General features: G+C 41.8%; 1 protein-coding gene across 3 annotated transcripts; it reads left to right on the top strand.

Moving 5' to 3' along the window:
* Positions 1 to 108: 108 nt before the first annotated feature.
* On the top strand, positions 109 to 27159 carry ACOX1 (acyl-CoA oxidase 1). Of its 3 annotated transcripts, none has more exons than XM_080993777.1 (14): positions 109 to 379; positions 2192 to 2351; positions 8357 to 8517; positions 16840 to 16947; positions 17404 to 17523; positions 18005 to 18120; positions 19581 to 19750; positions 20081 to 20243; positions 20904 to 21094; positions 21519 to 21698; positions 23534 to 23639; positions 23734 to 23877; positions 24680 to 24886; positions 25431 to 27159. In XM_080993777.1, exons 1-14 carry the CDS (start codon positions 253 to 255, stop codon positions 25479 to 25481), a joined length of 2004 nt encoding a protein of 667 aa, XP_080849903.1. In that variant the 5' UTR covers positions 109 to 252; the 3' UTR covers positions 25482 to 27159. The 3 variants fall into 3 exon arrangements, with proteins under 3 accessions (XP_080849903.1, XP_080849902.1, XP_080849904.1); XM_080993776.1 differs by lacking the exon at positions 8357 to 8517 and adding an exon at positions 12567 to 12727 and having other exon boundaries at positions 110 to 379; XM_080993778.1 differs by lacking the exon at positions 109 to 379 and adding an exon at positions 12567 to 12727 and having other exon boundaries at positions 2212 to 2351.
* The last annotated feature ends 364 nt before the right edge of the window (positions 27160 to 27523 follow it).

Raw genomic sequence — 27523 nt, 5'->3', positions numbered from 1 at the left:
GCGGGCTGAAGAGCGAGTCACGCCTCCCAGCGTCACGTGGCCCGGAAGGCCGCTCGCCCGGGGTGGAAATCCGCCTGCGTCACGTGCCAGCCGGGTGGGCGTGGCGGGGTTGCCCCGTCCGGAAGCTTTTGCCGCCAGCCTTTCTTTACCCGCCGCTGCTGCTGCCGCCGCGCTAGTTCTTCTTCTTCCCTCGCCGTCCGCCACCTCCCTTAGTCTGCTGGCGTCAGAGCGCACTGGAGCGCAGCCTTCGCCATGGCAGCGGCGACGACCATGAACCCGGACCTGCGCAAAGAGCGCGAGGGGGCTTCCTTCGACACGGAGAAGCTCACCAACGTCTTGGACGGAGGCGCGGAGCGGACCCGGCGCCGCAAGGAGATCGGTGAGAGCAGCCGCTTTGGGTGGGTCGGAAGAGCGGCGGCGGCTGCTGCCATTCTGGACCCGGGAGGTGGGGGTTTAGTAGGATGGTGGGCGCGCCTCCTTCTCCTCCTCCTCCTCTGTGTGCAGCTACTACCTGGCCGTGGTAATTTGATTCGTTATCAAATTAGGGGTGTCCTCCGCGCCCCGCGATTCCACAAATCCTTCTCTTTTCAGATTGTGTCATTGCACCTTGTCTCATTTGGAACGCGTCTCGGCAAGCATGAATCCTCTTCAGGCAGAGACCAATTAAAACGATAGCGTAGTAATTAAGCGTTAACTGCAACCTTAGAGATTAAATACCAACCGTTCATTTTCATGCCAAAAAGGGGGAAAATAATAAACGGCGCGGCACCTAGGAGAAATAGACCGTTCAAAGATGATGTTGTTAAAAAGAAAAGATTTAAAAGGCATTGGAAGGAGAGAAACAAAGTATACACCTGCTGCGGAAATGCTCTTAATGTAGTTGCCCGGTGAGTCCGGTTGCGGAAGGCATTCCCTAAGCGGATGCAGTTGTTAAAAACTAGATTTGTGTGAATAAGTAGTAGTTCTGAACAAGGGTGCTTTCCTAGCCATTGTTTTTAGACGGTTGTCTGTGTGATCTCTGCTGCATGCAGTTTTTCTAAGTGCTTGCATTTAAATAACTTTTTTAATTTTAAAATAACTTGTCCACTTAATGGGGCATTTTTAATAAAAGGGGGATTAATTTGACTAGTGGCTTGATGGTACAAGGTAGCTTCCTATGTTCTGGTCTAAATGTTGCACAACACAATTCTAACACCCACTCCCATCCCTACCTATGTTCCTGGCTGGGGTGGTGGATTAGGATGATGTCTAGGTTTATCTCCTCTGGTGTCTGCTGATGGAGAGAACCACTACTGGAGAAAGCATTACCTTGCAAAGCAGGTCCTGGATTTTTCCATATGGGTGGTAAGGTACCACCAATGGTAGAGTGTAGAAATTCCCAGAACAAGGTGTTGTGGGGTGCTGCTGTCTTTGGATCCTCAAGGGACTTGATTGCTGGGTCCCTTGGCAACACTAGGTTGAACCTGTGTAGGAAATAGTTTTTTTTAAGCTCCTGCAGGCAAAAGCCAACAGACATCAGATGCAGCAGCAAATCCACTGCTCTACTTCTTCCAGTGTCCTGATTTGGATTGCTCTGGTAGACTACTATTGTTACTAACCAGTGAGTTCAGTGAGGTGACATTTCAACCATGGCTCTCCTAGGTTGCAACTCATTCTCCTAGCCATGGTGCTGTGCTGTAATTGTGAATAGGAAAGCAGGAAGCCATCCCAGATTTACCCAATACATTTGGTTTCATAAGGAGACTAAGCAGAGTGAGAATGTGGCAGGTGGCACCTGGGAGATACCAGTTGCTACATTCTCCTGAATTCTTGCCCCTTCTAAGGGCATGTAAGGGCACTTCATTTGCTTTCTATGCTTGTTGCATCTTTTGAATTTTGTTAATTAATTATTATAACCCCAGTGCCATCCTTATAATCTTTAACACAGTTTGGAGTTGTCTTGTGGTCTTTTCCATGTTAGGATGTACAAAGATGGCCTGCTGATGGTAGCAATGGTGATAGCAAGCTGCCCAAACACAACAGATGCATGCCCCACTATTTGTGCCACTCAAAGCAATTTGTCACCTTTATGTCTTGAAGTTGTCAACAGTTTATCAGTAGTGAAGCCACAACATAGAACCAGCCTTATATCATTTTTTTAAAGGAATATGTCTTGACTTAGCACTGAATTTCTCTTTTGACTTTTCTACAGAAGCACTTGTGACAAACGACCCAGACTTCAAGCACAGTGATGTAAATTTCCTCTCCCGCAGCCAGCGCTATGAAGTTGCTATAAGGAAGAGCGCTCTTATGGTGATGAAGCTAAGAGAATATGGAATTGCAGATCCTGATGAGATCTACTGGTTTAAAAGGTACAGAAATCCAGTGCAAGGCACATAAAATAGCAGGTGCTCCTGTAAAGACAAGGGCAGTTGTTCTTCATTCTGTCATGGATTGAAAGGTTAAGGACACTGGAAAGTCATCAGAAGTTGCCAGCTGATTGTAAGGATTACCTGAGTAAAACCTCCTGGAATTGATATGCAACTTTATGCTCATTTTGATAAGGCAACATTTCCTAAGGCTATAAAAATAGTCCTTTTTACGTTCTGACCATGAATAATGTCAAACTGTAAGCTATTGAAGGCTGGGAGCTACTTTCCAAAGTATCGGTATGAATCTAGACCGCAGATAAAGCTATTAAGTTAGCAGTATAACTGTAAGGTACTTTTTATTTCCTTGACCACATCTTCCTCCACTAAGGCCTTTCCATGTTGAAATAGATTGGAAAGGGTTAAGCATTCTTTTAATCTGCATTAGATGATTGGGCACTATTGAAGTTCCAAAGATGAAGTTTACAACATGGAAGACTGCCAGCTTGCTGTGAACTTAATCTTGCAGAATGTTACGTGACTTTTGAACCCATGAAATTAACTTGGTTTAATCATTGTTAGCTAGATGTTGTTGTTTTTTATTCCTCTTTGAAGATTGCTGAATGCATAGGTCTTGAAGCAGGATTGCAAGTCTTTCCTCTGAAATAGTTTATTCTCGTTGGAACTGTTGATGTCAAATGGGTTGCTCTGGCCTACTCAAACTTCCATTTTAAAAACTCTGGGAAGGATGACCTTGCTATGATGTTGCAATGTGCACGAGCTAGTTGTTTCATACAGCTGGTTACTGTTTGCAACAGAAACAAATCTCTCTTAAGTAAAGCAGTGTTGGCCAATTATTCTTGCAATTGTGTCGCAAGCCAACTTAAAAGTATTTTATTGTGCCACTCTAGCATAAACATAGCTCCTTTTTGCCTTGGTTGGAATCCCCACCCCGGGTTTTGTGAGACAGGGTACAGCCAGAAATTCAGCACTGGACAGGGAGGCAGGAGTGCAGGCCTGACCTGCTCAGAGCCAGGCCTGTCAACACCTTGCACTGCAGGCTGGCTGCCTCAGAAGTGGCAGCTGACTGGCAGATCAACCAACTATAATTTAAGAAGCAATAAAAGTGTCCAAGTCCTGAGATCCTGCAAGATAGAACCACATTTTTTGTACTGACCTTGCTTCTGGCCCAGTTTGGACCTTGTTTAATTTGCCACATTTGCAGTAAGGAAGATACTTCTCTCTAGACCAGAGTGGTGAGATTTTGCTGTGTTTCTGGCATGCTACAGTTCACTTTCTTGGAGTTAGTGCCTTGTGAAACTTGTAACTCCAGCATGATTTCTGTTAATCCCTCTCCTGTGCTTGCGGCATAATTTATTCTAAAGGGTATGATCTGATCAGATGTGTCAAGTGAAAGAACTTTCATTTCTTTCAGCCCTGCTATTCTGCATCAGTTCTATAAGTAGAATGGCGTCTGGAGTTTAGAGATACTAGGAAATCATTAATACAAGTTGCTAAATAAATAAAAAAACTACATTGCTGTGCAATATAGTACCTTCTTACATTGATGTGCTATATTCTGAATTCTGTTCTATTGAGTAACATACTAATTTGTACTGCTTTTTAAGCACTCCTGTTTTATGAATCGGGTAGCTAACACCACCCCTTTAAAGTTTAAACCTTAAACTATTGAATGACGCAGCTACTTATATCTGTGGGCAGAAGCTTTTCTCCTCCTGCCCCCTGTGCTTATGTAATTGTGACGGGGCAGGTTGAAGTTCAGTACACGGGCAGAAGTCAAGTGGGTGGAGCTTGGTTTCCTTTTTACCAGTTAACAACAGGCTTGGTCCTGTTTGTGGGATAAAGCATAAGGCAGGTAGCCTGCCTGGGATATTGCTATTTGATCTGCTCTCTGACTTTGAAACGTCTCGCTCACTCTTTGTTTGAGCACCAGAATTCCCGCATTTTAAGCATTGTAATAAGAGACGAAAAGTAGTTTAGAAATCCAAACCCATTATTTTGCCTAGCCACAGAATCTTTTTAGCAGCAGTGGGAACTTAGCGCGTCTCTTCTCTCTCCCCTTAAAAAATAAAAAAGCATCAATAATGCCTGAAAATGCATAATCAGTGTTTTGTTTTGTTTGGGGCTCAGGAAATGGATTAGCTGAGCTCACTAGTTAGGCATGTTCATTCTGCTCAGCTCCCTCTCCCAGCCCTTAGTTCATCTCTTCCCTTCCCAGTGCCTAAAAAGGTAAAGGTACCCCTGCCCGTGCGGGCCAGTCATGACCGACTCTGGGGTTGCGCGCCCATCTCGCTTAAGAGGCCGGGGGCCAGCGCTGTCCGAGGACACTTCTGGGTCACGTGGCCAGCGTGACGAAGCTGCTCTGGTGAGCCTGCACCAGCGCAGCACACGGAAACGCTGTTTACCTTCCCGCTATAAAGCGGTACCTATTTATCTACTTGCACTTAGGGGTGCTTTTGAACTGCTAGGTGGGCAGGAGCTGGGACCGAACGACGGGAGCTCACCCCGCCACGGGGATTCGAACCGCCGACCATACGATCGGCAAGTCCTAGGCGCTGAGGTTTTACCCACAGCGCCACCCACGTCCCAGTCCCAGTGCCTATGCATCTTCTATTGTCACAATTTCCTGTGCAGGAACCACCACCACCAACAAAATCAAGTAAGCCATCTAGTTGTCTAGTTGATATACTTGAGACTGTTCCTAATCTTCCACCCAAATCCTCCCATTCTGTATGACTAGTGCAACTGCATTCAGAATATTATATATACAGTACTTTAGAATGCCACATATAATAAGAATATAGCAAAATGATAGTGGTTGAAATGCCTTTATCAGGAACGGCATTTTGTAGCACAATCCTAACCACGTCTAGTCAGAAGTAAGTCCTACTGAACTTAATTGGCCATACTCCCAGGTACGTGCTACATCCGCTTATCTTGTGTATTTTCTTATAAGTACAAAAAAAAGAAGGTAAGTCAATATGTCATGTGACAGTGTGAGTAACTCATCTGTTTAGCTTTGGGCCCAGGAGGAATTGTCAGGTGACTAACTGGAAGGGCTTTTATTACATTACGTACCCAACTGAATTATTACTGTGGCAAAGTTAACTGTTTGAAAGGGCAGCGTGGCCAAAGTCATCTGTTGGTCCCACTGTTTCAAGCCAAATGCTGATTCAAAAAGTTGCTGAATTAACTTATCAGCAGGGCAGCGCTTGCACCTTCTCAGTCTAATCTCATAAGATAAATTGCTGGATGCTCATCTTTTGGGGGTTTTTTGTACAGCAGCCAGATTATGCAAGAGAGTGCACTTTGCCTCTTTGCTTCTTTCATCATAAGGCTTTGGTGTAGCTTACTATTTTCCCACAGCTCATTATGTGGGTGGCTGTCAAAATAGTAAAATATTTCTTTTCTCACCCTCTTTTCTCCCCACCCTACCCTTTGGGGCTTCTAGTAGCTTGGAGAACTAAGATGATCATCTTTAAACAGAATAAACAAGAAGGTAGAACAAAATGGCATCTAATGTTGTTATTTTCCCCCTGCTTGCAATCCAAATTATTTTGATAAAAGGAATTCCTGATAGCAGATAGAAAGATGAGAGTTTCCAATCCTTTAACATTATGGCAGCTTTTTCACTTGTCCAGAAAAGGGAATGTCTTCTTCTGTTTCAAGAGTTCTTCACATCCTGCAGAATGTTGAATATGAAATCAAAAGTGCTGTTCAGCGAAGGAGAAGTGCATTCAAGTGCCTTCTGCTAGTAACCAAAGTTTAGAGCACACAATATCATTTTTCACCCCACTTGTTCCTACATTAAGAAAAACGTTAGGAGGTGGACATTTTCTAATCAAGTGGACTGAACAACTAATGTTGCCCTCTATGAAATAGATGATCAAACTAACTACTATTTCCCTCCTTGTAATAGATGGCCATTGCTGGTTGCCCAGTTGTGGTGGGCTATAAATGAAAATTTGTATCAAACCATTCTCTTATTTTGATAGAGGCCTTGATTCCTTAGGGTTGCACTATGTAAAATTGTATCCAGGTCATTATGGAAAACACACAAGTTGAGGTTTTTATTTTCACGTTGAGGTGTCTGGAGGGCCTATTTATATCATGTAACAAATTTTACTCCCAGGCGAGCAGCAAGTGTGTAACATATATAAGCACCTGCCCTTTAACGATAACATCTGCTCTTTAATGACTTTATAGCATTTTCACCCCGCTCGCCTTTGCTGTTCAGCTGACAAGGTTTCCAGAGCAGCTGATATGAAATCAACAATGACATAAAAACAATCTAAAGCTGTGTGAGATCTTTAAAATTGCCTATTTAAGATGGTGGCAATGATGGCATTTTGTGTCATGATCATTATCCCCGCCTGCTCATAGGACAGCTGGTTCTACCATACTCTGTAGGAAGGAGGCTCCCAGTTCCAAGTGGTGATGTAGCTCTAGGCTGAGGTGGCAATGACTGCAGTTAATTTGATTTATTTGTTGCTGGCTTGCTCCTGGACTCTGTTCAAAGACCCGGTGTTCACCGCCTTTAAAGTTCTTAATGCTCTGTGGCCAGGATACTTAAGGCAGCTCTTTCATCCCTATTTACCTTACAACCACTAAGTTCTGAGCATAAGAACCTTCTGGCAATCCTCCCATCTGTTCTACTGGTAGCCAATGCTAAACCTACCTTTTCAGCAGCAGGCATGAGTAAGCTTAGAAATTTACTTCACAGCATGGTGTGACAGGTTTACTAGCGTAACTCTTAATTCTGAGGGGGGAGGGCAATTAACTATATATTGTAACTAGTGTCCTGATGGTTACCTTGATACCTGAACTTCACTTTCATTTCCCCTCTCCTTATAGTTTTATTTGTACTGTTAAAAAATGTTTAATTGTACTCTGCTTTGAGAGTTTGGCAAGATTAAAAATAACCAAAATAAATAACATGAAGCCTGGTCACACACTTAGCAGAATATTCAACTTCCCTTTCCCTTTCTGAAGCAGCTTATCTCAAAGTATGAAGTGCAGTCTAGGTGTCCTTGGCAGGATGAAAACAAAACATTTAAGTGGTATCAAACGAAATGATTCTACTAGGACACAGACTTTTAGCTGGGCAGTGGAACTTCCCTCTCACCTTGCACCCCATAAATTTGCGCTGGAGGGGTAGGGGAAACTCCTAGAACAGATTTAGGGGGCATATAGGGAGAGAAGTGGTGGAGATGTTTCATTCGGCAGTTCTTGTACAAGACAAACTGTTTAGTTGGATAGTGCCTGCTCACTCCAGTGAGTGGCATTCTGCAAACTTACTCTGCTGAAGTGTCACAGTGGTGCAGACAAAACAATAGTAGTACAATCTAGTGCTGATTTATAAAAACAAACTTTCCGGTGGGAAGCTCACTCTGCAAATTGACTGCCTTCAGCAACATGCCTTTTAACACTCCTTTGTAATGCTTGTTAAACCCTGTTTTCATGTTGCACCCACAGTCCTTGTCTTCCCATTTTCTTTGTCTTCAAATAGCCTTGTCAGCATAAACAGCATCCTGTATAAGCTCCAATGTTATTAAAGTAATAATTGCAAACTAGATGAGACAAAGCTTGATAATGGCAGAATTTGGGCTCTTCTGATGTATTTGAAGCTTTGATAGGGCTGGGGAGATTTGCCTTAAAACTTTGCTGTGGGGAGGAAGAAAGCTACGGTCAGGATTTTAAGAAATGCCTTGGCTGTTTAGATGCGGATGGGTAGAAGCACCCTTTGTGCATGAATGGTATAGGTTTTGAATTTGATGTCACTGCATTTTATAAACTTTTTTTCATATACAGTAGTTCATTTATGCCTTTCCTGTTGTCATTACTGGTATATCTAAAATCTTTAAAAGTATGAAAAGGCTGGAAGATTTAGGGGGTATACGACTACGGAAAACTGGAGGGAGGAAAGCCTTGTTGGATTCTAGAAAAATAACAGCTACAACCTAATCTGCCATCTCTCTCTCCCATAGTGTGTGCATGGGTGCATCTGTTCTGCCTCTTGGTCTGCACTACAGCATGTTTACACCCACCTTAGAGAACCAGTGCACTGTTGCCCAGCGAGAGAAATGGCTGCCTCTGGCCTCGCGGTTCCAGATAATTGGCACCTACGCTCAGACGGAAATGGGGCACGGTTAGTTCTTTCCAGAGACTTACGGGTGATCCTCTGCAGTGTAACTCCAGTCCAGCAGTGATTTTTAGGGTGAAATGGTTGCTTTAAAAAATACTGGAGTCAGAATTCAGTGCATCACCACTTCTGACTTTTCTGACAGTAACACTATATGCAAAGTTGTGCTCTTCACGCATTCAAAGGCACCTCCTTGCTGTTAGCTGGTTTTATATCCTTGTTCTCAGATCTTGTATATAATGCTTCAGCTACTCAAAGTTGCTTCCTAGATTGCTGACAGTAGGCGTGAGTGAATTGTTCAATCAGCCTAGTTTTGTTTTGTTTTCATTGTGATGATGCCCAGGAACATTGCTGTAGTGTATCTCCAACATTCATCTCCACTTAAGCAGCTGCCTTAAGCTTATGTAATATGTAATAGATTGTACACGGCTCACAACCTCTGTCCAAGTTACTTTGTTGTAAGTACTTGGATATAGGATGTGAGTAGTGTACAAAAGTGTGAAGCCAAAAGTGAAGTATGGAGCCAGGTGTATTCCTTCATGAGTATACCAAATGAGCAGCTGCTAACTAGTGTACTTTTGGAGCAGGAAAAAATGTAGCATGTAAGGGCCTTGTAACACAGCCCTATGCTGGTCTGTTGGAGAAAATTAGTTGTCAGTAGAAAAAGCTTCTAGATCCTTTGCGTGTTTTGTGTTAGCAGCCTTATATTTTAGATACAGCTGCTCTTCTGCTGAAATCAGTAATTCAATATCCGCCACCCCCAAAGCAGTCAGGCAAGATGAAAAATCTTGACTGGACTGTTTTCAGGCCTTTCTGCTGCGTGAAGGAGGGCAAAGTTCTGGCCAGGATCCAAATGCAGCTAATACTTGTTGGATTAAGCATATCATTTCAATTTCATGAACCAGAAGAACACCTCTCAAGAACAAGATGAACAGGACAAAAAACCCACATCAAGAATATGAATATTTTCTTTTCCCTTTTAGCCACTACTCTTCTGTGGTAGGCAGTTTTTTAAAAGCTTATCACTTATGGGAGTATCCTGAGCTTATCAAAGCCCAATACTACTTTTATGACTTAGTCTGGATTGCTTGAATACTATACTTCCCTTTTAAAGAAGAAATGGAATCTTTCAAGAAGATGGAGAGTACATGGATGAGAATGAAAACCTCTGGTTCCTAATTCATAATCTTCAATCAAACCCGGAGAATGGTGTCTCCGTTGAGCTGGGTTATATGATGAATCTGCTGTTAACTATTTGAAGTCTTGCCTTTTGCAAATGAACATTCCGCATTGTTATGGTATACTTCACATCACCATTTGAATTAACGGTACCGCCTCTCAAGCAAATAGTTTAAAGGCCAGAAGCTGCAAAATGAATGGAACATCCTGTGAATAAGCAAATCATTGTCACACTCGTTTGTCTACCCCTTCCCTTGAGACCTTGTCTGTGGATGTGATTATTTATTTATTTTTGCATGCTGTGTTTTACTACTTTCCCTGTCTCTGTGTTGATGTGTAATACTTGTTGTATTCTGTCAACTAACCAGTGTCTTGATGATGATTCAGTCGTGCTGTCACCATCGATTGTTGTGTGTGGTGGTGGGGCAGTGCAGTTCCCGCTTAACATTTCAGATGATGATTCTTCAATAGCATGTGTGTTCTAGGATTACATCTGTTGGGTGGTGGATGACTTGCTGAACCTGCATTGCATTAGGATGGAGGCACTACTTAAAACAATAATCTGTACTGGAGCTGGTGTGGCAAGAACTTGATTTTTAGGGGAAAGCTCTCTACAGGTAATATTCCAGCATTCTTCAATGGTGCATGTGAAGTAAACTCTTCTAGACGATTTAGATGAACAAAATGCCCAAATTTTAAAATCCTGGTATTTTTGCATTAGCTATAGGTTTGCTAGTCGAAGTGAGAACGGAACTCTTCATTTGGTTGCTGGATCCCTGCTCCAAATGGCAGCTCTGGACCCTTTACCATTTTGCTACTTCAGCCTGCTCTCCATTTTTCTTCTCCTGTGTGGTGCCCTGGCGTATTGGAGCTCCACTTGCGTAAACAGAGGCGATGAAGCAGCTCTGTGCTTTGGAGTGGAAACCTGCATGATTGCTTCACTTGTAAAATTACAACACTGAACATTGCTGTCTAAAAATTGACTTTTCTATTCCCTCTGCTGTAGAGAGGTGTCTGTCCCCAATAGATGGAGACACTACATGCCGGTCTTTTTAATACTGTTCTCCTTTTTTTCAACTGCAAAGGCAGCCACACATATATAACTTGCTATGGATTAATAATGTAGTGTGTTGTTGCACTATCCCCATAGTGTTGGAAGGGATTGGTTAACTTTATGATAAGCAAACTCCTAACCGTCCCTCAACTCAGTGGTATGTGAAGCTACGACATGTTGTACTAAGTTTTATTGCTGGTATTAACAATACAGTTAGTACATGCCATTGTGGGATGTACGTCCTTAGTTGTGGTTCAGGTTTCACTAGCATGAGAAAATTGCCACACAATCAGCTTAAAACATCTTGATGCGCTTATAATAAATAAAGTACCGTCGTACTCCCATGAGTCCCATCGAACATGGCCAATGGCCAGGGATTATGGAAGTTGTAGTCCAGAACATCTGGGGGACACCTTGTGGAAAATGTTGTGAATTGCTTTGCAGTGGAAAAGCAGGCTAAAAATATAAATATATAAGTGGGACCTGAAACAAAGTATTGCTGTGTGACGTGCTCCCTGGTTAGGATTCCAGGCGTTCCATTCACCCTCCCACCTGTGTTGCCAGTCCTCTCCCACCCCAACAGTTAGTATTTTGTTTCAGTTAAGCATGCTCTGTCCCCACTGAACTCTTTGGGGATTTCACAATTTTTTAAGCCCTTCTGCAAGAGAGAGGGAGAGAGATTTAGGAATCTAAGTTCCCCCAAGCCTACTGATGCCTTCTTCATGGCTGGCACTGTGTTAACTATACAGCAGAAGTGCTCCTAACCTGGATATATAAAATAGAGGGGATAATAAATAGTACTTTGAGTTTTCAGAGGGCTTTACACCCATTACTGCAGTACTCCCCGCAGAAACCTTGCGAACTAGGCCTGTTATCATTTCCATGTTGCAAATGGGATGTTGTGTGTATGAAAGAATAATGGCTTGTTTAAGGTCCTCTAGTGAGTACAGTACATGGCAGAGGTAAGATCTCACCAGGGTTGATTTTGCTCACATTTCTAGTCACTGCACCATTTAATGCAACAGGTGAAATGAGCACTGCGCACCAAGGTGTGTTGGATTGGGTGCTGGTATAGGAATACCTTAAGTATATAATGCTGCCTTCTGGATCAGAACATTATGGAACTTAAGTGTGGTGACTGGATTATCATAAGGAAGCATGTTTTGTTGCGTTTTGGGTGACCTTTGCTGGTGATGGCTCACTGGTTATAAATGTTGGCTGTTGATACAAAGCTATGGAGCTGTTCACTAGCTTTGATTGCTGATTCAGAGCACCATACTTTTCTGGATGGATAGTCTCCAGCAAACTGGAGTAAAAGAAAATAAAACAGTTGACAAACAGGTTTGCTTTGAACAAGAGTAAACCAGTTTGGATTTTATGACTACACTCTTCCCCCCCCCCCCCGGAACATGAATTGGGTAAGGATGGATTGCTGTCAACCCAATGTAAAACATTCCTTATCTAATTTGGTCCCAAGCCACTCCAGTTGTAAGACAGGCGGTTATTTTATTTTCAGTGTTTTATTCATTTTGAATACACTTCCAAGAGGCAAAGAGGACCTGGTAAAAAGGGGGCTGCGCTCTCTCTTGCCCTCCTGCCGCAATAGGATTGGAAGATCATCTTCACCCTTGGGTCCTATTATTGACATAAATATTAGTGTGCCTTGGGAAAAGAATGATGCTCTGGTAAAAGTGTGCTTTCTAAATTCTTTATTCATATAAAATTATTTTTGTCTTCCCCCCTCCAATCTGCACCTCTAATCTCACCTGCTTTAATCCTGTAACACCCCTTCACATTCCCTTCCCTCGGCATTTCTTCACAGCTCTGCTCACCACGGACGACCTGAGCCTCTGGACCTCCACCTGGGCATGTTCCTACCTACTCTCTTAACCCAGGCAACCCAAGAACAGCAGGATCGCTTCTTCATGCCTGCTTGGAACTTGGAGATCATTGGCACATATGCCCAGACAGAGATGGGCCATGGTACAGTACTTTCAAGTCTTATTTGCGAGTGTAGTACAGTGGTACCTTGGGTTACAAATGTTTCGGGTTACAAACACTTCAGGTTACAAACTCTGCTAACCCGGAAGTAGTACCTCAGGTTGAGAACTTTGCCCCAGGATGAGAACGTAAATTGCGTGGCGGTACTGCGGCGGCGGCGGCAGCAGGTCCCATTACCGAAAGCACTCCTCAGGTTAAGAATGGTTTCGGGTTAAGAACGGACCTCCGGAATGAATTAAGTTTGTAACCTGAGGTACCACTGTATTTCTGGGTAAGAGATGTTGAGCAAAAGGCATGGGGGCATTTTCCCTTCCAGTCTAGGATTCTTCAGACTGTCTGATTCACAGCCAAGGAGTTCCCTCTATATGAAATGCAGACACATCTTCGTTTTTCTCGCATGAGCATATACATTTGTTGAGAATACATACATCAACTTTCAGATTACGTGTTATGATTGGATATGTGAGCTTGCACAAAGCAATATCAATGATTCAGCAAATAATCTTGAGCAAGAAACGTGAATTTTCTTTGACAAAGCCGTCTTTACTTTAAATCACAGTTCAAAAGTGATCTGAGAGAGAGAGATGCATCTTTCCTAACAGTCCTGTATCATCATCAACAACAACAGCAACAACTTTTAAACTTAGATGCTTTTGTAGGAAACATATTGGCTTTTAAAGCAGTAGGTTCACCACATCTAAATAGGATAATGGCTTTTGCAATAACAGCTAGAATCCCCCTTTGGTGGACTCTTCTACTCAATGTAGCCTCTAATTTAAATAAACTTTGGTTGTAGCTCTTGTGTGTTTGACAAAATCCTGGCTTCTGCATCCTTGTAAGGCTTCCCAGTTAACTAGAGACATTTCAGCTTTTAGTACAAACTGAAATCAGGAGTTGATAGGCTTTTGAAGATACAGCAAAAGGATATTAATCCAGATCCATTCTCTTTTGTGAGATACCACGTATCTACACCTAAGGAAAAGGAAACCTTCTCTCCAGCTTTTGAAGTATCATTGGAAACTTCCAAATGGTAAATGTTCATGTTGGTGTGGCACATTGCAAGATACTACTTACGCTTCTAATTTTAAGGTTATGATGTGACAATGTTTCTGGGTGTGTTTGAGGTGCTCTCTTGTTTTCCTCAATGAGAGGCTGCAATTAGGCAAAGAGCTCTCAATGTGCAAGGTGTGGTGATCTCTATCACATGGCACCTCAGTCAGTCTCCAGGCCCATCTGACTTTTGCCCTACTTGACGTTTTCTTCTTGAAGATGGGAAAACCAAGTTTCATTGAGATACTAAAACAACAGATCATTTTCTCCTTATTTACGAACTGTCCCAAGAAATTGCTTATACTTAGTGTTCATTGGGCCTTTCCTGCTAGCAGTGGTCCTCATCAGTTGTTAGATGATTCTCCCCCCCCCCCCTTATTTAGCAAGTTAGTTTTGCTTCTGGCTAGAAAGCCTAGAATGTACTCTTCATGGGCACTAGGAAAGTCCAGCTTCTTTTTGCAGACGGTGTCCAAAACAATTTAAGTCATCTAAATAGCTTCCAGTTTCCCCACACGCTCCCTAAGTGACAGAAAACATATTATTTTTGGAGTTCCAGTTAAAAACTTCAAGATTAGTAATTCTCATGGTCCCCTCTGCAGAGTGGCAGAGAAGGCCACTGATGCTCAAAAGGCAAGAGGCCTAGTAATTTGTATTCAGAAAATCAAAATCTGTAAGGAATTAGACTATTAATTCCTCCATTTCTTTAGATAATGAGAGATGGAGCTAATGTAACATTACAAATAGCCCACTTTTTATATTAAATTGTAGGATTTCAGTGGCATAGAATAGGGGAAAGCTGTGAGAGTTGTCTCACAGTTTACATAGGTTTCCCTGCTTGCTCACTTTTAGATAATTTTTTACAAGTCAGAGCATTCCAGTAAGAGTCTGTCTGCAAGCCTATACGAAACAGATTGTTTGTAAACTATTAGATGTGCACAGGGAAAGGCCACCAGAAAATAGAAGCCTGCATCTCTCCCTCTCTCTCTCTTTCTCTCTTTCTTTCTTTCTTTCTTTCTTTCTCTCAGGCTCGGATGTGGGAACATTTATCTTCTAAAGGCCTCTGAGGCAGATGGTTCTTTCATTTTGATAGAATGAGAAAAAATGAGCAGGATTGTCAACCATAACCAAAGGCAGAACTGTGCCCAAGTCTGAATTTAGGTCAGTGTTTGATAACTAAAGACTGCAGAGGGCTAGTCAACCAAGCAGACGGCCTTCTCAGCAGTGGCGCCCTCCCTGTGGAACACCCTGCCATCAGATGTCAGGGAGATAAAGAATTACACAAATTTTAGGAAACATTTGAAGGCAGCCCTGTTCAAGGAAGTTTTTAATGTCTGGCATTTTATTATTATTTTATATTTTGCTGGAAGTCGCCTGGAGTGTCTGGGGAAACCCAACCAGGTGGGCAGGGTATAAACAAAAAAATTATTATAATTATTATTAATATTATTATTTATTCATGTACACATCTTACTGCTGCAACCAGTGGTTGAGCACATTCCCTTTTTTAAATGCTAAAATTTGGAGGGGTGTATCTATAGTTTTGCTCTAGAACAGGCTAGCATACAAGGTTCCCCAGTTCCCATCAGTCTCAGCCAACATGGCCAATCGTCATGGGTTATGGGAGTTGTAGTCCATCATCTGGTGATACCAGGATGTCTACCCAGGCTCTGGACTTCACAATTTGCTATGCAATTGGCCAAACACATATCCCAGTGTCTAATAATAATAATAATAATAATAATAATAATTTATTTATTTATACCCCGCCCATCTGGCTGGGCTTCCCCAGCCACTCTGGGCGGCTTCCAAAAGAATATTAAAATACATCAAACATTAAAAGCTTCCCTTTAAAAGCTTCAAACATTAAAAGCTTCTTGTTCAGCATTGCCATGTATCTGCTTCAATTTTTGAAAAAAAGTACCCAGTATACCTTAAATGCGCTCTGACTCTTTCAAAAACCAAATCCTTCACAACTTTCTCAGAACCTAGAAAGCACAATCCGCCTATATCCAATTCAAGGAACTCATATTGCCATGAAATAACCCAGTTTGGGTCACCTGGAACCTTCTGTGGAAGCTCAGTTGCTATTTTGACATAAGCAGCCTTCAATTCCTCCATTTCCTTGAGCCATGAGAGACAGACACAACACCTGTTAGGCTTCATTGCTTACTTTGAAAATGATGTGTGTCCAGCAACAGCTATGAAGAAGATGATGACTGTGGGGGTGGAAATCAAAATGAAAATCAGCATGGATGAAGCAGTTGTTGAAGATTTCAGCCTATGAGGATTTTCGTGCAACACACAAGCAGAATAGCCATTCTGCCAGCCGGACTTTTTGTTCTTAGCATAGCACAGCAGCTCCATCCATCAAGTTGACATGCAGGTCAAAAATGTTGCACAACCGCTGGTGCACACTTAACATTGCAACACAAACAGGTGCACAGATAATGAATTGGGAAATGAGCTTTTATTAAGATGCATGTTGAAGATTACAGGTACAACTGTGCCCATCACTTGCACAACAATGGAACTCTCCTACTTCTTGCCCTGTCATTATATTGGATCACTCAGTATCTGGATTTGAGAAAATACCTTCCTCACATGAATGGTGATGATCGGGAGCAGAATTCAATTATTGTGCTTCTCTCTTTAATTCACCTTATCAGGTACTTACGTTTTACACTCTGCACACATGCTTTAGTGACAAGTAAGCAAGAAGTCGTGAGCAGTGAAAACCTCTTGGCTGTAAAACCAGTGAGCTTTCAGGATGGAGGTGCCTAAAAGTGGAATGATCTAATTTGCAATCTTTTATTGGTGTTGTGATCAAAGGAAGAGTGGCATACTTCCTGCTATTCACACATGCAGTTTATTTCTTTCGTAATGTGTCATCTACTTCCCATTGTGTAACTATAATTTGCGATAAATGTTCTGCTTTTGCATTACCTATATAGTTGCATTGCCTCTGGAGTTCACTGAAAAAAATGTATGTGTCCATGTTGTTGTAACCTGTGACTGTTGAAATAAGATGTGCTACGTGTCTACAGGAACTCATCTCCGAGGACTGGAAACCACAGCTACATATGATCCTGCTACCCAGGAATTTATCCTAAATAGTCCAACTGTGACTTCTATTAAATGGTGGCCAGGTGGATGTAAGTGAATTATTTCAACTTTGAAGCTAAAGAAGGAATTTTCTCCTCATGCAGTCAAATATTTTATAAGAGGGTGAAGTCAGTTAACGTTTTAAAAATACAACTCTGTACATACACACACACACAAACGTTTTTGATTTTGTTTTAGGGCCAGATTGTGAAACCAACATTTTAAAATTCACTACCACACATGAATAAATGTTTTTGTTATAGCACTACTGCTTTTCTCATGTTAGAGGAAGTGATGTTACGTTGGAAAGGCTTGGTCAGTTTTAATTTATGATTTTGGGAAACTCATTTTTTGTTATTGGGGCAGAACTTGATTACCTTTATATTTTTAAAAGTCTTGTGAGTGCATTAAACAAAGCCACTATTTAGCAACCTAAATTGGGTGCTTCTGGAACTGTATAGTGAAGCTACCAATTGTTTACATTTGTTTTCCTTCCCTCCCTGCAGTGGGTAAAACATCAAACCATGCCATCGTTTTGGCTCAGCTTTACACCCAAGGCAAATGCCATGGCTTACATGCTTTCATTGTGCCGATACGTCAGTTGGGGACTCATGAGCCATTGCCAGGTATGGGCATCCTATTTTGGAGAATGGGATAATGCCTTATTAGTCACTTTCTAGCTATGTAGTATGCTGTAACTCAGGGGTTGCTAATTCATGACCTGTGGGCCATATGCAAAGGGGTTTCTTTCTTTTTTTAGAGGTGGAGACGCATAATATTGCCATTAAAAGTATATTATAAAAATTATTGTTCCTATGGGTCCTGTTACCTTAATACAAAAATGTTTTTTGTATCCCCAAGATCTCCAGAATTTCTCCTTTTACTTTTTTTTTTTTTTTTTTGAAATTAAGTTAATGAATGATAAAGGGTGTAAAAATAATGTGGAAAAGGTGGTGAGGAAAGTCTTTTTGAAGACACACTTCAGCTCTTTGACACTTGTAGCTGTTTAATATTGTGGCAGAAGGTATTTCTATTAATGCCTCATTTTGGCTTTTCATTAAAACTCTGCCACTTTTTCTTATCCTTCCATTATAACATGTTTGTTAGGTATTACTGTTGGTGATATTGGACCAAAATTTGGTTATGATGAAATGGATAACGGTTACTTAAAAATGGACAACTTTCGCATTCCTCGGGAAAACATGCTTATGAAACATGCCAAGGTAAATCATTATGTTCTCTTTGCTTTTTTTGTATTGATTTGTGGAATTACCAGTTATTTTAGCCAACTCTAAAGAGACTGTTCCATGTGGCGTACTAAGGTTACTTTGGCTAGATGTTAGAAGGATATGTTTTCAAGAGGTAGCTGACTACTTTGTACTCAAAAGCAGCCATCTGTAAATTGGTCTTCAAGGAAAAACAATCAAGTCTCCATTTAAGATTAGCCCTGTTATCTCTTGCTAGAGAGTTTGGAGTTCTCTACTAATCCATTTGCCATTCTTGGTTAGCTCCTAATAATAATAATAAAAATAATAATAATAAAATTATTATTATTATTATTATTATTATTATTATTATTATTATTATTATTAATACCCCGCCCATCTGGCTGGGCTTCCCCAGCCACTCTGGGCGGCTTCCAAAAAAAATATTAAAATCAAACATTAAAAACTTCCCTAAACAGGGCTGCCTTCAGATGTTTTCTGAAAGTCTGGTAGTTGTTATTCTCTTTGACATCTGGTGGGAGGGCGTTCCACAGGGGAGGCGCCACTACCGAGAAGACCCTCTGCCTGGTTCCCTGTAACTTGGCTTCTCGCAGTGAGGGAACCACCAGAAGGCCCTCGGTGCTGGACCTCAGTGTCCGGGTAGAACGATGGGGGTGGAGATGCTCCCTAGAAGCTTTCCCAGGAGTGTGTCAAAGTTCAGTACACTGTGATTATGTAAGACAACTGAGCTCATAAACAATTTGGTATTGGTAACATTCCTGATCTTCTAATCCCTGTGAAATGAATTCAGTATCTGGATGGGCAGGGTAGTTAGACTCTTAATTTTCTGCTCCAACCTACTTCTCCATTCGTAGCTGGCCTCTGTTTTGCATAATAGGTATATGATAAATAATGTTAACAGCTAATCTAAATTTCGTTGCTTGGATCATATTACCTTTTTGGCCACCAGGCTGACAATGTCACTGGATAAGCAGCATGTGCTCAGGCAGGAAGCAATTAAAAGTGCTGAACATGGGGATCTTTTTATACAAATGCACAAACTATGTTTTAAATAAAGTCGATAAACAAAGCCAAGTATAGAATGACAGAGTCTTTGAAGTAGGTCTAATGACTGAATACCTGTCTGGACATATATTTTGAGTGCCCCTGTGACAAAGCACTTGTGAAACTCTTAAAAAGCTATACAGTGGTACCTCGGGTTAAGTACTTAATTCGTTCCGGAGGTCCGTTCTTAACCTGAAACTGTTCTTAAGCTGAAGCACCACTTTAGCTAATGGGGCCTCCTGCTGCCGCTGCATCGCCGGAGCACGATTTCTGTTCTCATCCTGAAGCAAAGTTCTTAACCCAAGGTACTATTTCTGGGTTAGCAGAGTCTGTAACCTGAAGCGTATGTAACCTGAGGTACCACTGTATGTGTATGAACAAGCATTTCAGATTTGTGAACTCTGTCCTTCTAGGTTGAACCAGATGGCACTTACGTGAAACCTCTTAATGCCAAGTTGACATATGGAACCATGGTATTCATCCGATCAATTATTGTTGGGGATGCTGCTCGTTCTTTAGCCAGAGCTTGCACAATTGCCATTCGCTACAGCGCAGTGAGGCACCAGTCTGAACTGAAGCCAGGGTAAGAAGCACGGCTGCTGGATGAGAGTTCCTGACTCCTGTGGTGAAATTCTTGATTAGTGTCCCCAGCACTGTGGGCAGCCTAAAACCCTTAGCATCCCCTGAGCTTTTACCTTTTCTCACCTGGTAAACATCATGTGACACCTAGTCTCTAGCCCTGCTTCCACGCATATAGTTTTCCCAATCCGTATGTCCTTTCTGCTGATCTGATTTTCAGTCACATCTATCAACTCTTCATGAATATTTAGTATATTTAACCTTCTGCCTTTTAACCACTTTATTAAAATTTAAATAAATGTGCATGTAACTCTTTGTTTGCTTTCTGCTGCAGTGAGCCAGAACCTCAGATCTTGGATTATCAGACGCAGCAGTACAAACTCTTCCCTCTTCTGGCAACGGCATATGCCTTCCACTTCGTGGGCGCCTACATGAAAGATACCTATCGGCGTATCACTGGGAACATCAATGACGGAGACCTGAGTGAGCTGCCAGAGGTAGTACTCTTGGTCTTATAAAGCGGGAAGCTGGGCAGTGGAGCCTCTTCTTTCAGTAAAGATCAGGTTGAAGGTGGCTCCTGGGAGGGAAGGGGCGGGGGTCAAAGGAAGGAGAGTGAGAGAAACATTACCAAGTAAATTCACAAAAATAAATGGCATTGCTTCAGTTCCAAGTATTGTCGCCTAGATACAAATAGAAAATGGGAAAATAAAACCTATACATATATAAATATTCAGATTGAGTTTCCTCGTCTAAGAGGAGGATATTGTACCTGGAGTTTGCGGGAAGGGGGCCACAAGATAAATGTAATTCTGCTGCTTCTCTCCCCCATTGTTCTCCAAAATGGTTGTAGAATATGTGCTGCAGCAAATCTTGCATTTGTATATTGTATATTTGTAAATTTGTATATGGGTCACAAGTACTTTTCAACAACAGCAGTAATAGTTACTGGGCCTGGGGATCCCAGGGGGAAAGGAAATCTAGCTAATATCATCCTAGGCATTTGAAACATGTGGGCTCCCCCCAGGTCAGTTTTAAGGCTTTATCTTCCTACCTTCCCACCATTGAAGTCTGGGTGGGGGTGTTAATGTTGCAGTAAATGACAAACCTTGCAGAAGTATTATAGATAACTTGGTTCTTAACTTCTACTTCTTCCCCAGCTGCATGCATTATCTGCAGGGCTAAAGGCTTTCAGTTCCTGGATTGCCAATGCAGGCATTGAGGAATGTCGAATGGCGTGTGGTGGGCATGGCTACTCCCGCTGTAGTGGCCTACCTGACATTTATGTCAATTTCACTCCCTCCTGCACATATGAAGGAGAGAACACAGTCATGATGCTGCAGACGGCACGGTGAGTGATGCAGCTTTTCGCTTGTAGCTTGACTTGTTGCATGTCTTTAGTCATCTCTTTAAGAGGGACTCGGCATAGCTCTAAGGAAATCGCCCTTTCAGTGCAAACATTTCTGGTTTCCTGAAGGAATGATTACCCCTCTCCTCCCCTTGTGCCAGGAAGATACAGAAAATACAAGAGTCACGTCAGTCCAAGAACAAAACTCTAGAATGTGCAGCTTCCAACCTTATCAATGTTTTATTGGCAAGAGGGGTGCAAATGACACTGATTATTATCATGTTGCCTTCCTTCCTGTTTGTACTCTGCATGTGGCTTTCTCCCATTCTTCACATGACTACCGATTGAAATCAGTTTGTAAGTTGTTTTAAGCTGCAATCAGCCGAGTAATGTAGTGTGCATTTGTTTGTTTTATTTTGGCATCCAGGTTCCTTGTCAAAAGCTATACCCAAGTTAGTTCTGGACAGCTAGTGAGTGGCATGATGTCCTACCTGAATGACCTACCAGGGCTACGCATTCAGCCCCAGCAGGTGGCTGCTAGACCCACAGCAGTGCATATCAACAATCCGTCTAGTTTGGTGGAGGCATATAAACTGAGAGCTTCTAGGTAAGTTTATATAAAAAGTGCATAAAGTGGATCATAGTAACACTGTTGATTTCTTGAAATCGAAGAATGACATGTTGTTGTCTTTACATTAAAAACAAAAACATGCCCATCTCAGGACACTTGTTTTGACAATCTCACACTTGGTTGGTGTGCAGTGAGTCTTGCTTATCTCTGCTGCTGTCTTCCAAACATGAAAATGCCTCTTCCAGGATGGGCAATGCTGTGATCTGTATGGGAACGGGAGAGAACGTGCTAACAGCTACAGAGCTGTGTAGGGTGCAGTAACACTGGAAAGGGTGTTCGCCACTGTGGTAGAACCTCTCGGTAAATTGTAATTAGAAATGCTCTAGGGACAAGCTAGGGGAGAGAAACTGGACAGGAATATCTAGTATAGTTGATAAGATGCCCTGCTGATCCAGTTGAATAGATAAAAGAATGCATGGTGGGTGGAGTACTGGCAGAGAAGGATTCCCCATCCAGAAAGGGATTGGCTGCAAGTGGACGAGGATAAACGCCACCATCCTACCTGGGAGATGGTGGTGGTGGGGAATTCCTTTTTCATAGTCACTCAGAAGTGAATGTTTCTGCTCCCTGAGAAATCACAGCATTGTTACATTGCAAAGCCAGGATACTGTCAGTGCTTACCAGGTCTTAAAATAGCACCCTTGCTATCATAGCATGTATCGGAGTATAAATCTCAGGGAGGCATTTTGACAGATGCACAGATTTCTATCTATGGCTACTGAACCTTTCCCCTAATTACTTGACACAAATAGCTGGGATTCCAAAGGGGAAAAAGATAAACATAATGTGCAGCCAACTTGCAACATTGCTTTTACTAGTTCGCAGAATGGCAAACGTAATTTGCAGCCCGTGACTTGTAGAATAAACAAACATGCTGGTCTTGACGGTGTTCCACATAAGTGCAAAAGTTAAAATTGTGCTGCACAGTGTAGCAAAATGACCTGTGCAACAGGATAGAAATTCCTATGTGGACAGAGATGAGCGGAAATGAGCATGGCCACTAAGTGAATGGGGAAGTACATGAGCACAGCACAGCACATCACATCACCGTCACTTCAGAGAGCTTATTTTCATTCTGCTTTAAACCACCTGAGAGCAGTATTGGATGGTGAATGGGTGCTCCAATATTTTTATTTATTTTTTTGGAATATTTTATAATATTATAAGAACAACATATAATCAAATACAGTTTTCCCCTACCCCCCCCCAACAGTCCCAACGACGTCCATATAATTACATTAGTAATATAATCAAATAAAAAATATTTCTACAGTTGCTGGTTTAAAAAATATAATTCCACATGCTGCCATGTGTCTTAGGTGGTTTAAATGCATGTTCTTTCTTTGATGCATATGTAATAAATGAGGACCACGTTATGTAAAAGTTATGTAGTTTCTCACGTTGTTTTCTTTCATGTACCCTTTCTGTTAACTTTTCCATCAAAATTAATTCCCAGATATAAGCATACCAAACTTCATATAGGTTCACGTTTAATGTCCTCCAGTGTCTCGCAACAGCAAGACGTGATGCAGTTGTAAGATGCACAATTAAGTCTTTGTCTCTCCAATATTAAGAGTGAGATTTATCTGCTTAAAGTCTACCCCAGATTCATGTTTGATATCTTCTAGGTAGATTTGGGCAAGTACTTGAATGTATAATTTTGGGGGCTTGTGGTCATGACATTTGTTGTTGCTTGTACCAGCTCCTAGGTTCTCTTAGTGTTCCATTTAATGGGCTTGAGAGTTCACTCTGCCAACTGTTGGTTTGGTGCTACTTTGAATAAGCTGTGTTCGTGTCCTTCCTTGGTACAGGCTGGTTGAATTTGCTGCAAAGAATTTACAAGCTGAACTGAACCGTAGAAAGAACAAGGAGGATGCTTGGAACCGGACTTCCGTTGATCTAGTGCGAGCATCTGAGGTTAGTTGAACCACTCAAATACTACTTTTGGAAGCCTTTTGACTGCCCCACAGAAACCTGGATTCTCACTTGTCCATTGAATATTCCATTTTAGGCCCACTGTCACTATGTGGTGGTCAAGCTGTTTACAGCAAAGCTTTCAGAAATTGGTGACCCAGCTGTTCGTGCTGTCCTTAACAACTTGTGTCTGCTGTATGCACTCTGTGGGATCAATAAGCACAGTGGAGACTTTTTGCAGGTCAGTGACTGAATTCTATCTTGAGCCAAAATGCTCTGCTCTGTTGTTAATTAAAAAGGGGGGGGGGGGGAGAACCACCTAACTGAGGCAGCTAGAATTAAACAGTTCTTGGTGCGGGGAGGGGGAGAACCTTTGGGTGACGTTTTGGCAATGGAGCTAAAGGCAAGATGGGTGGTTATGGATAAAGCAGGCCATACTTTTAAGATAGAATTTTCATGTATGTTTGCAAAGCAGAGGTGGTTTAGGGGAGCATATAAATAGGTATGACGACAGATCTGGGAAAGATCTCCGCTATAGAGAACTGCTTCCAGAGTACACAGTACTGGGCTGGATGAACCCATATAAGGCAGCTTCCCACATTCATAGCAGGGAACGCCATACAAGTATGATAACCGTGACAGGAGGGAGGGAGATACTCATTTCCAAACATACGATCGTCCTTTACTTAGTATTTAGGTCCTGGTCAGCCTTTGGCTGGCTTGGGCTTCACATTAGCTTAATATCCCCCAGTATTAATTGGGAGACACTTTTTTGTGCCAGGAGTCTGTGTGTATATAACATATTACACTTATATAAAATCAGTCTGTAAAAATTATTAGCCTACACTTCTTTTTTACTAGCATGAAAAGAAGCTAATAACCTGTTTCCATGGTGGCTGCAGAGGAGGTTAGCATGCCTGCCAACCTGATTCTTGACAGCTTTATATTCACCTGTGTAATCTTGCCCTTCATGGGCGATTCAGACTGTAGCTGCAAACCACAAAGTGCTTGGATCTGTAACTGTGGATTCCTTTTTGCCTCAGGGAGGCATTTTGACAGATGCACAGATAATTCAGGTGAACCAGCGCGTGAAGGAGCTCTTGGCATTAATCCGTCCCAATGCAGTCGCTCTAGTGGATTCGTTTGACTTCCATGACAACGTTCTTGGATCTGTGCTTGGCCGATACGATGGTAACGTCTATGAAAACATGTTTGAGTGGTCAAAGAAATCACCACTAAATAAAACACAGGTCAGTAAATATTTTATTCCCTTCCCTAGTATATCTACCAATTGTGAGGCACAGTAAGAAATGCAGAGTTATCAAACAATGGTTTGAAAAGAAAATCCTGAGGTAAAATTGTGACCTTTTTCTATGGTTAATGTAGTGATGCAGGCCTCTTGGTGTTAGTAAAAATATTTTAAAGTTGCCCCAGGTTGGTTGCTTGAGTTGTGCACCCTGAATTAAGGAAACTACAAGGTTCACATCCTAACTAAACCACAAAATATCATGATTGGGGTGGATAGGCGAGCCCTCTTAATTCTTCTCATTTTTCTGCTGCTACCAAACATCCAAACTCTGACTTAAAAAGGATCCTAGGCCTTGTTTCACTGTCATGTGTAGTAGTAATTAATATGGTGCTATTACCATTACTGTAGTGATAAGCTGTGCATGTATATTCTGAAGTACTCAAAAGCTTTGCAGCTCTGTGAGGGAGCTGCATGGTTCTTGCAGCACAAGAGACGTTAACTTTAAACCAAACACTTAATAACAACTTATCTTGTTACTTCTACAGGTCCACGAATCTTTTCACAAGCACCTGAAGCCAATGCAAGCCAAGCTGTGATGGCGTTTGCTGCTCTTAATGCACTATTCTCCAGTTCCTGGAATTGATGTCATTTGCCCTATGAGCACTTGAATCACTTGGCAAATCCAAACAGTCATAGGGTAGTTACTAATTGTAGCCTTTCTTCCCAATTTTTAATAAATTTTGAAAGGATTAGAGGGGGAACACAGGATTATAAAAGTGCAATTGTAATTATGCTCAGAAACTAACCTTTTTAATGATTCAAAAAAAGCTTTACAGATTGGTGTGAAGTGTCAATTTGTGAAGCAGTTTAAACTGCTGCAGAGGCCTGTATCATCTATAGCAGAATTTTCACTACTAAGTAGTTATGGAGGTAGCTGCTGGGGAGCAACAGCTTCTCGTCTGGAAACTCCTTTAAAGCTCAATATAGTATTGCACACCTTGTCAGCATTTATACCCAATACAGGTGAGAATTGTCAGAATCCTCCACATTTATTCTACTTTAGTGAGGTCTCCAAAAGTCTTGTCAGGAACTGGGCTTTGAGGACCCGGTCAGGAATATTTTGTGTTCATCATAGCTTCCATACTTTTGTGTACCAGTAATAAACTCCTGTCATCATGGGTTCAAACTCTCAGCAAGAGTCGTCATCATCTTGTCTGTCTGTGTGACAGTGCTTTCCCAGACAGCAGCTAGGAGTTCATCTTCCTCTTTCTCTAGAGCTGTAAATCATAACACATCACCCATACAACTGCCTCTAAGGCACAGAAGTGTGTTCTGTCTCCCGCAATTACTATTTGTTTGTAGTGCTGCCTTTCATCTAGGACTGTGGTAACAAGGAATGGAAAAATGTCAAGGTTCCCTGCTCTTGAGTCTAGAAAGTAATAATGGGAATACTTTTACCTTTGCAGTTCTTAAAATTTTACACAGTTTCTGATCTGTAAAGCTTTTAATATGCAACTAGTTGAGAGAGGAAACCTCCTTCACCCCACTTGCCCCATTTGACCTGAAAGGTGAGCAAGATCACAGTCTCTGAAACACTTTAAGAGGGAATGATTTGTGCCCTCCATTTTAATGAATCATAGACTTGATGGGAATATGGTCCAAACTTCAATGATGGACAGTAGTCTTGTCAGCCTACCTACACAATCTGGATCTTGGGGTACCGTAGAGAACAAGAGTACCCAGTAAGGTGCCTTTAGACTAAGTAACTCCAGGTTACTATACTGTTAGCAGGCTAACATTTTAGTATTGTACAGAAATACGAAATCAGTGTGACTAAAAATTGTGGCAAAATGGTTGGATTCTGCCTTGTTAATATTATTCTGGCACATCAAGATTTAAAGATCATCAACTGAGGAACTTGTGAGTTGCCTTCAATTATGTTAAATTGTGTAAGGGGTCAAAACTGGAATTTCAGAATTGATTCTTGGACCAATTTGATGCCCCCCCCCCCATTCAAGAGCTGAACCTACTGCAAGGCTATCCTCACACTACAACCTTCAAGCAGGAGAAGCACTGTATATTTGAACTGAATACTGATTGTAAAATTTATGTTAATGTCTAGCTGCTGAAGCATTCCATCTAACATACCTAATTACTGTACTGTTAACAATGTGCATACTGTGTGCTTCCAATACCTTGCTGATTGAAAAATGATGCAGTTGGAGAACACCTTATGTACCCTTAATAAATAAATTCATTTTAAAACAGTAAAAATACTTTTGTGTGTGTGATTGTGTCTTTTCATTCATGTAAAGCACCAGAATCAAGGGAATTGGGGAAGGTGTAATGAACACTGCTTTAAAGGTAGAAGTATTTAGGAAGACATTTATTTGGAAATAGAAGCTGGCTTGCTTAAGCCCTGTGGTTCTCTTCATTAGTCTTGATGAAAACTCTGCTGGCTTCAGACATCCCTGAATGCCAAAGACACAGGAGGATGGCTACCTTCCAACACAATCTCCCAGGCACCAATGGCTTCTGCCTGGCAGCTTCATCCCTGACTTCCACCTATGAATATCCACTGGTTCATCCATTCACTTTGCACCTGAAAGGTGACTTCTGCCACCCCATGAACATGTAA

This window comes from Podarcis pityusensis, assembly GCF_964106645.2.
Source record: "Podarcis pityusensis genome assembly, chromosome: 2".
Classification (NCBI taxonomy): Eukaryota; Metazoa; Chordata; class Lepidosauria; order Squamata; family Lacertidae; genus Podarcis; species Podarcis pityusensis.
Note: the sequence above shows the minus strand (reverse complement) of the source record. Positions and strands in the feature narration are given on the sequence as shown.

Excerpts from the sequence above, each read along its gene's own strand:
- ACOX1 (XM_080993777.1), top strand. The coding sequence starts at position 253 with ATGGCAGCGGCGACGACCATGAACCCGGACCTGCGCAAAGAGCGCGAG. Across the intron at positions 380-2,191 it reads CCGGCGCCGCAAGGAGATCG|AAGCACTTGTGACAAACGAC; the intron begins GTGAGAGCAGCC and ends ACTTTTCTACAG. Across the intron at positions 23,640-23,733 it reads ATCTAGTGCGAGCATCTGAG|GCCCACTGTCACTATGTGGT; the intron begins GTTAGTTGAACC and ends ATTCCATTTTAG.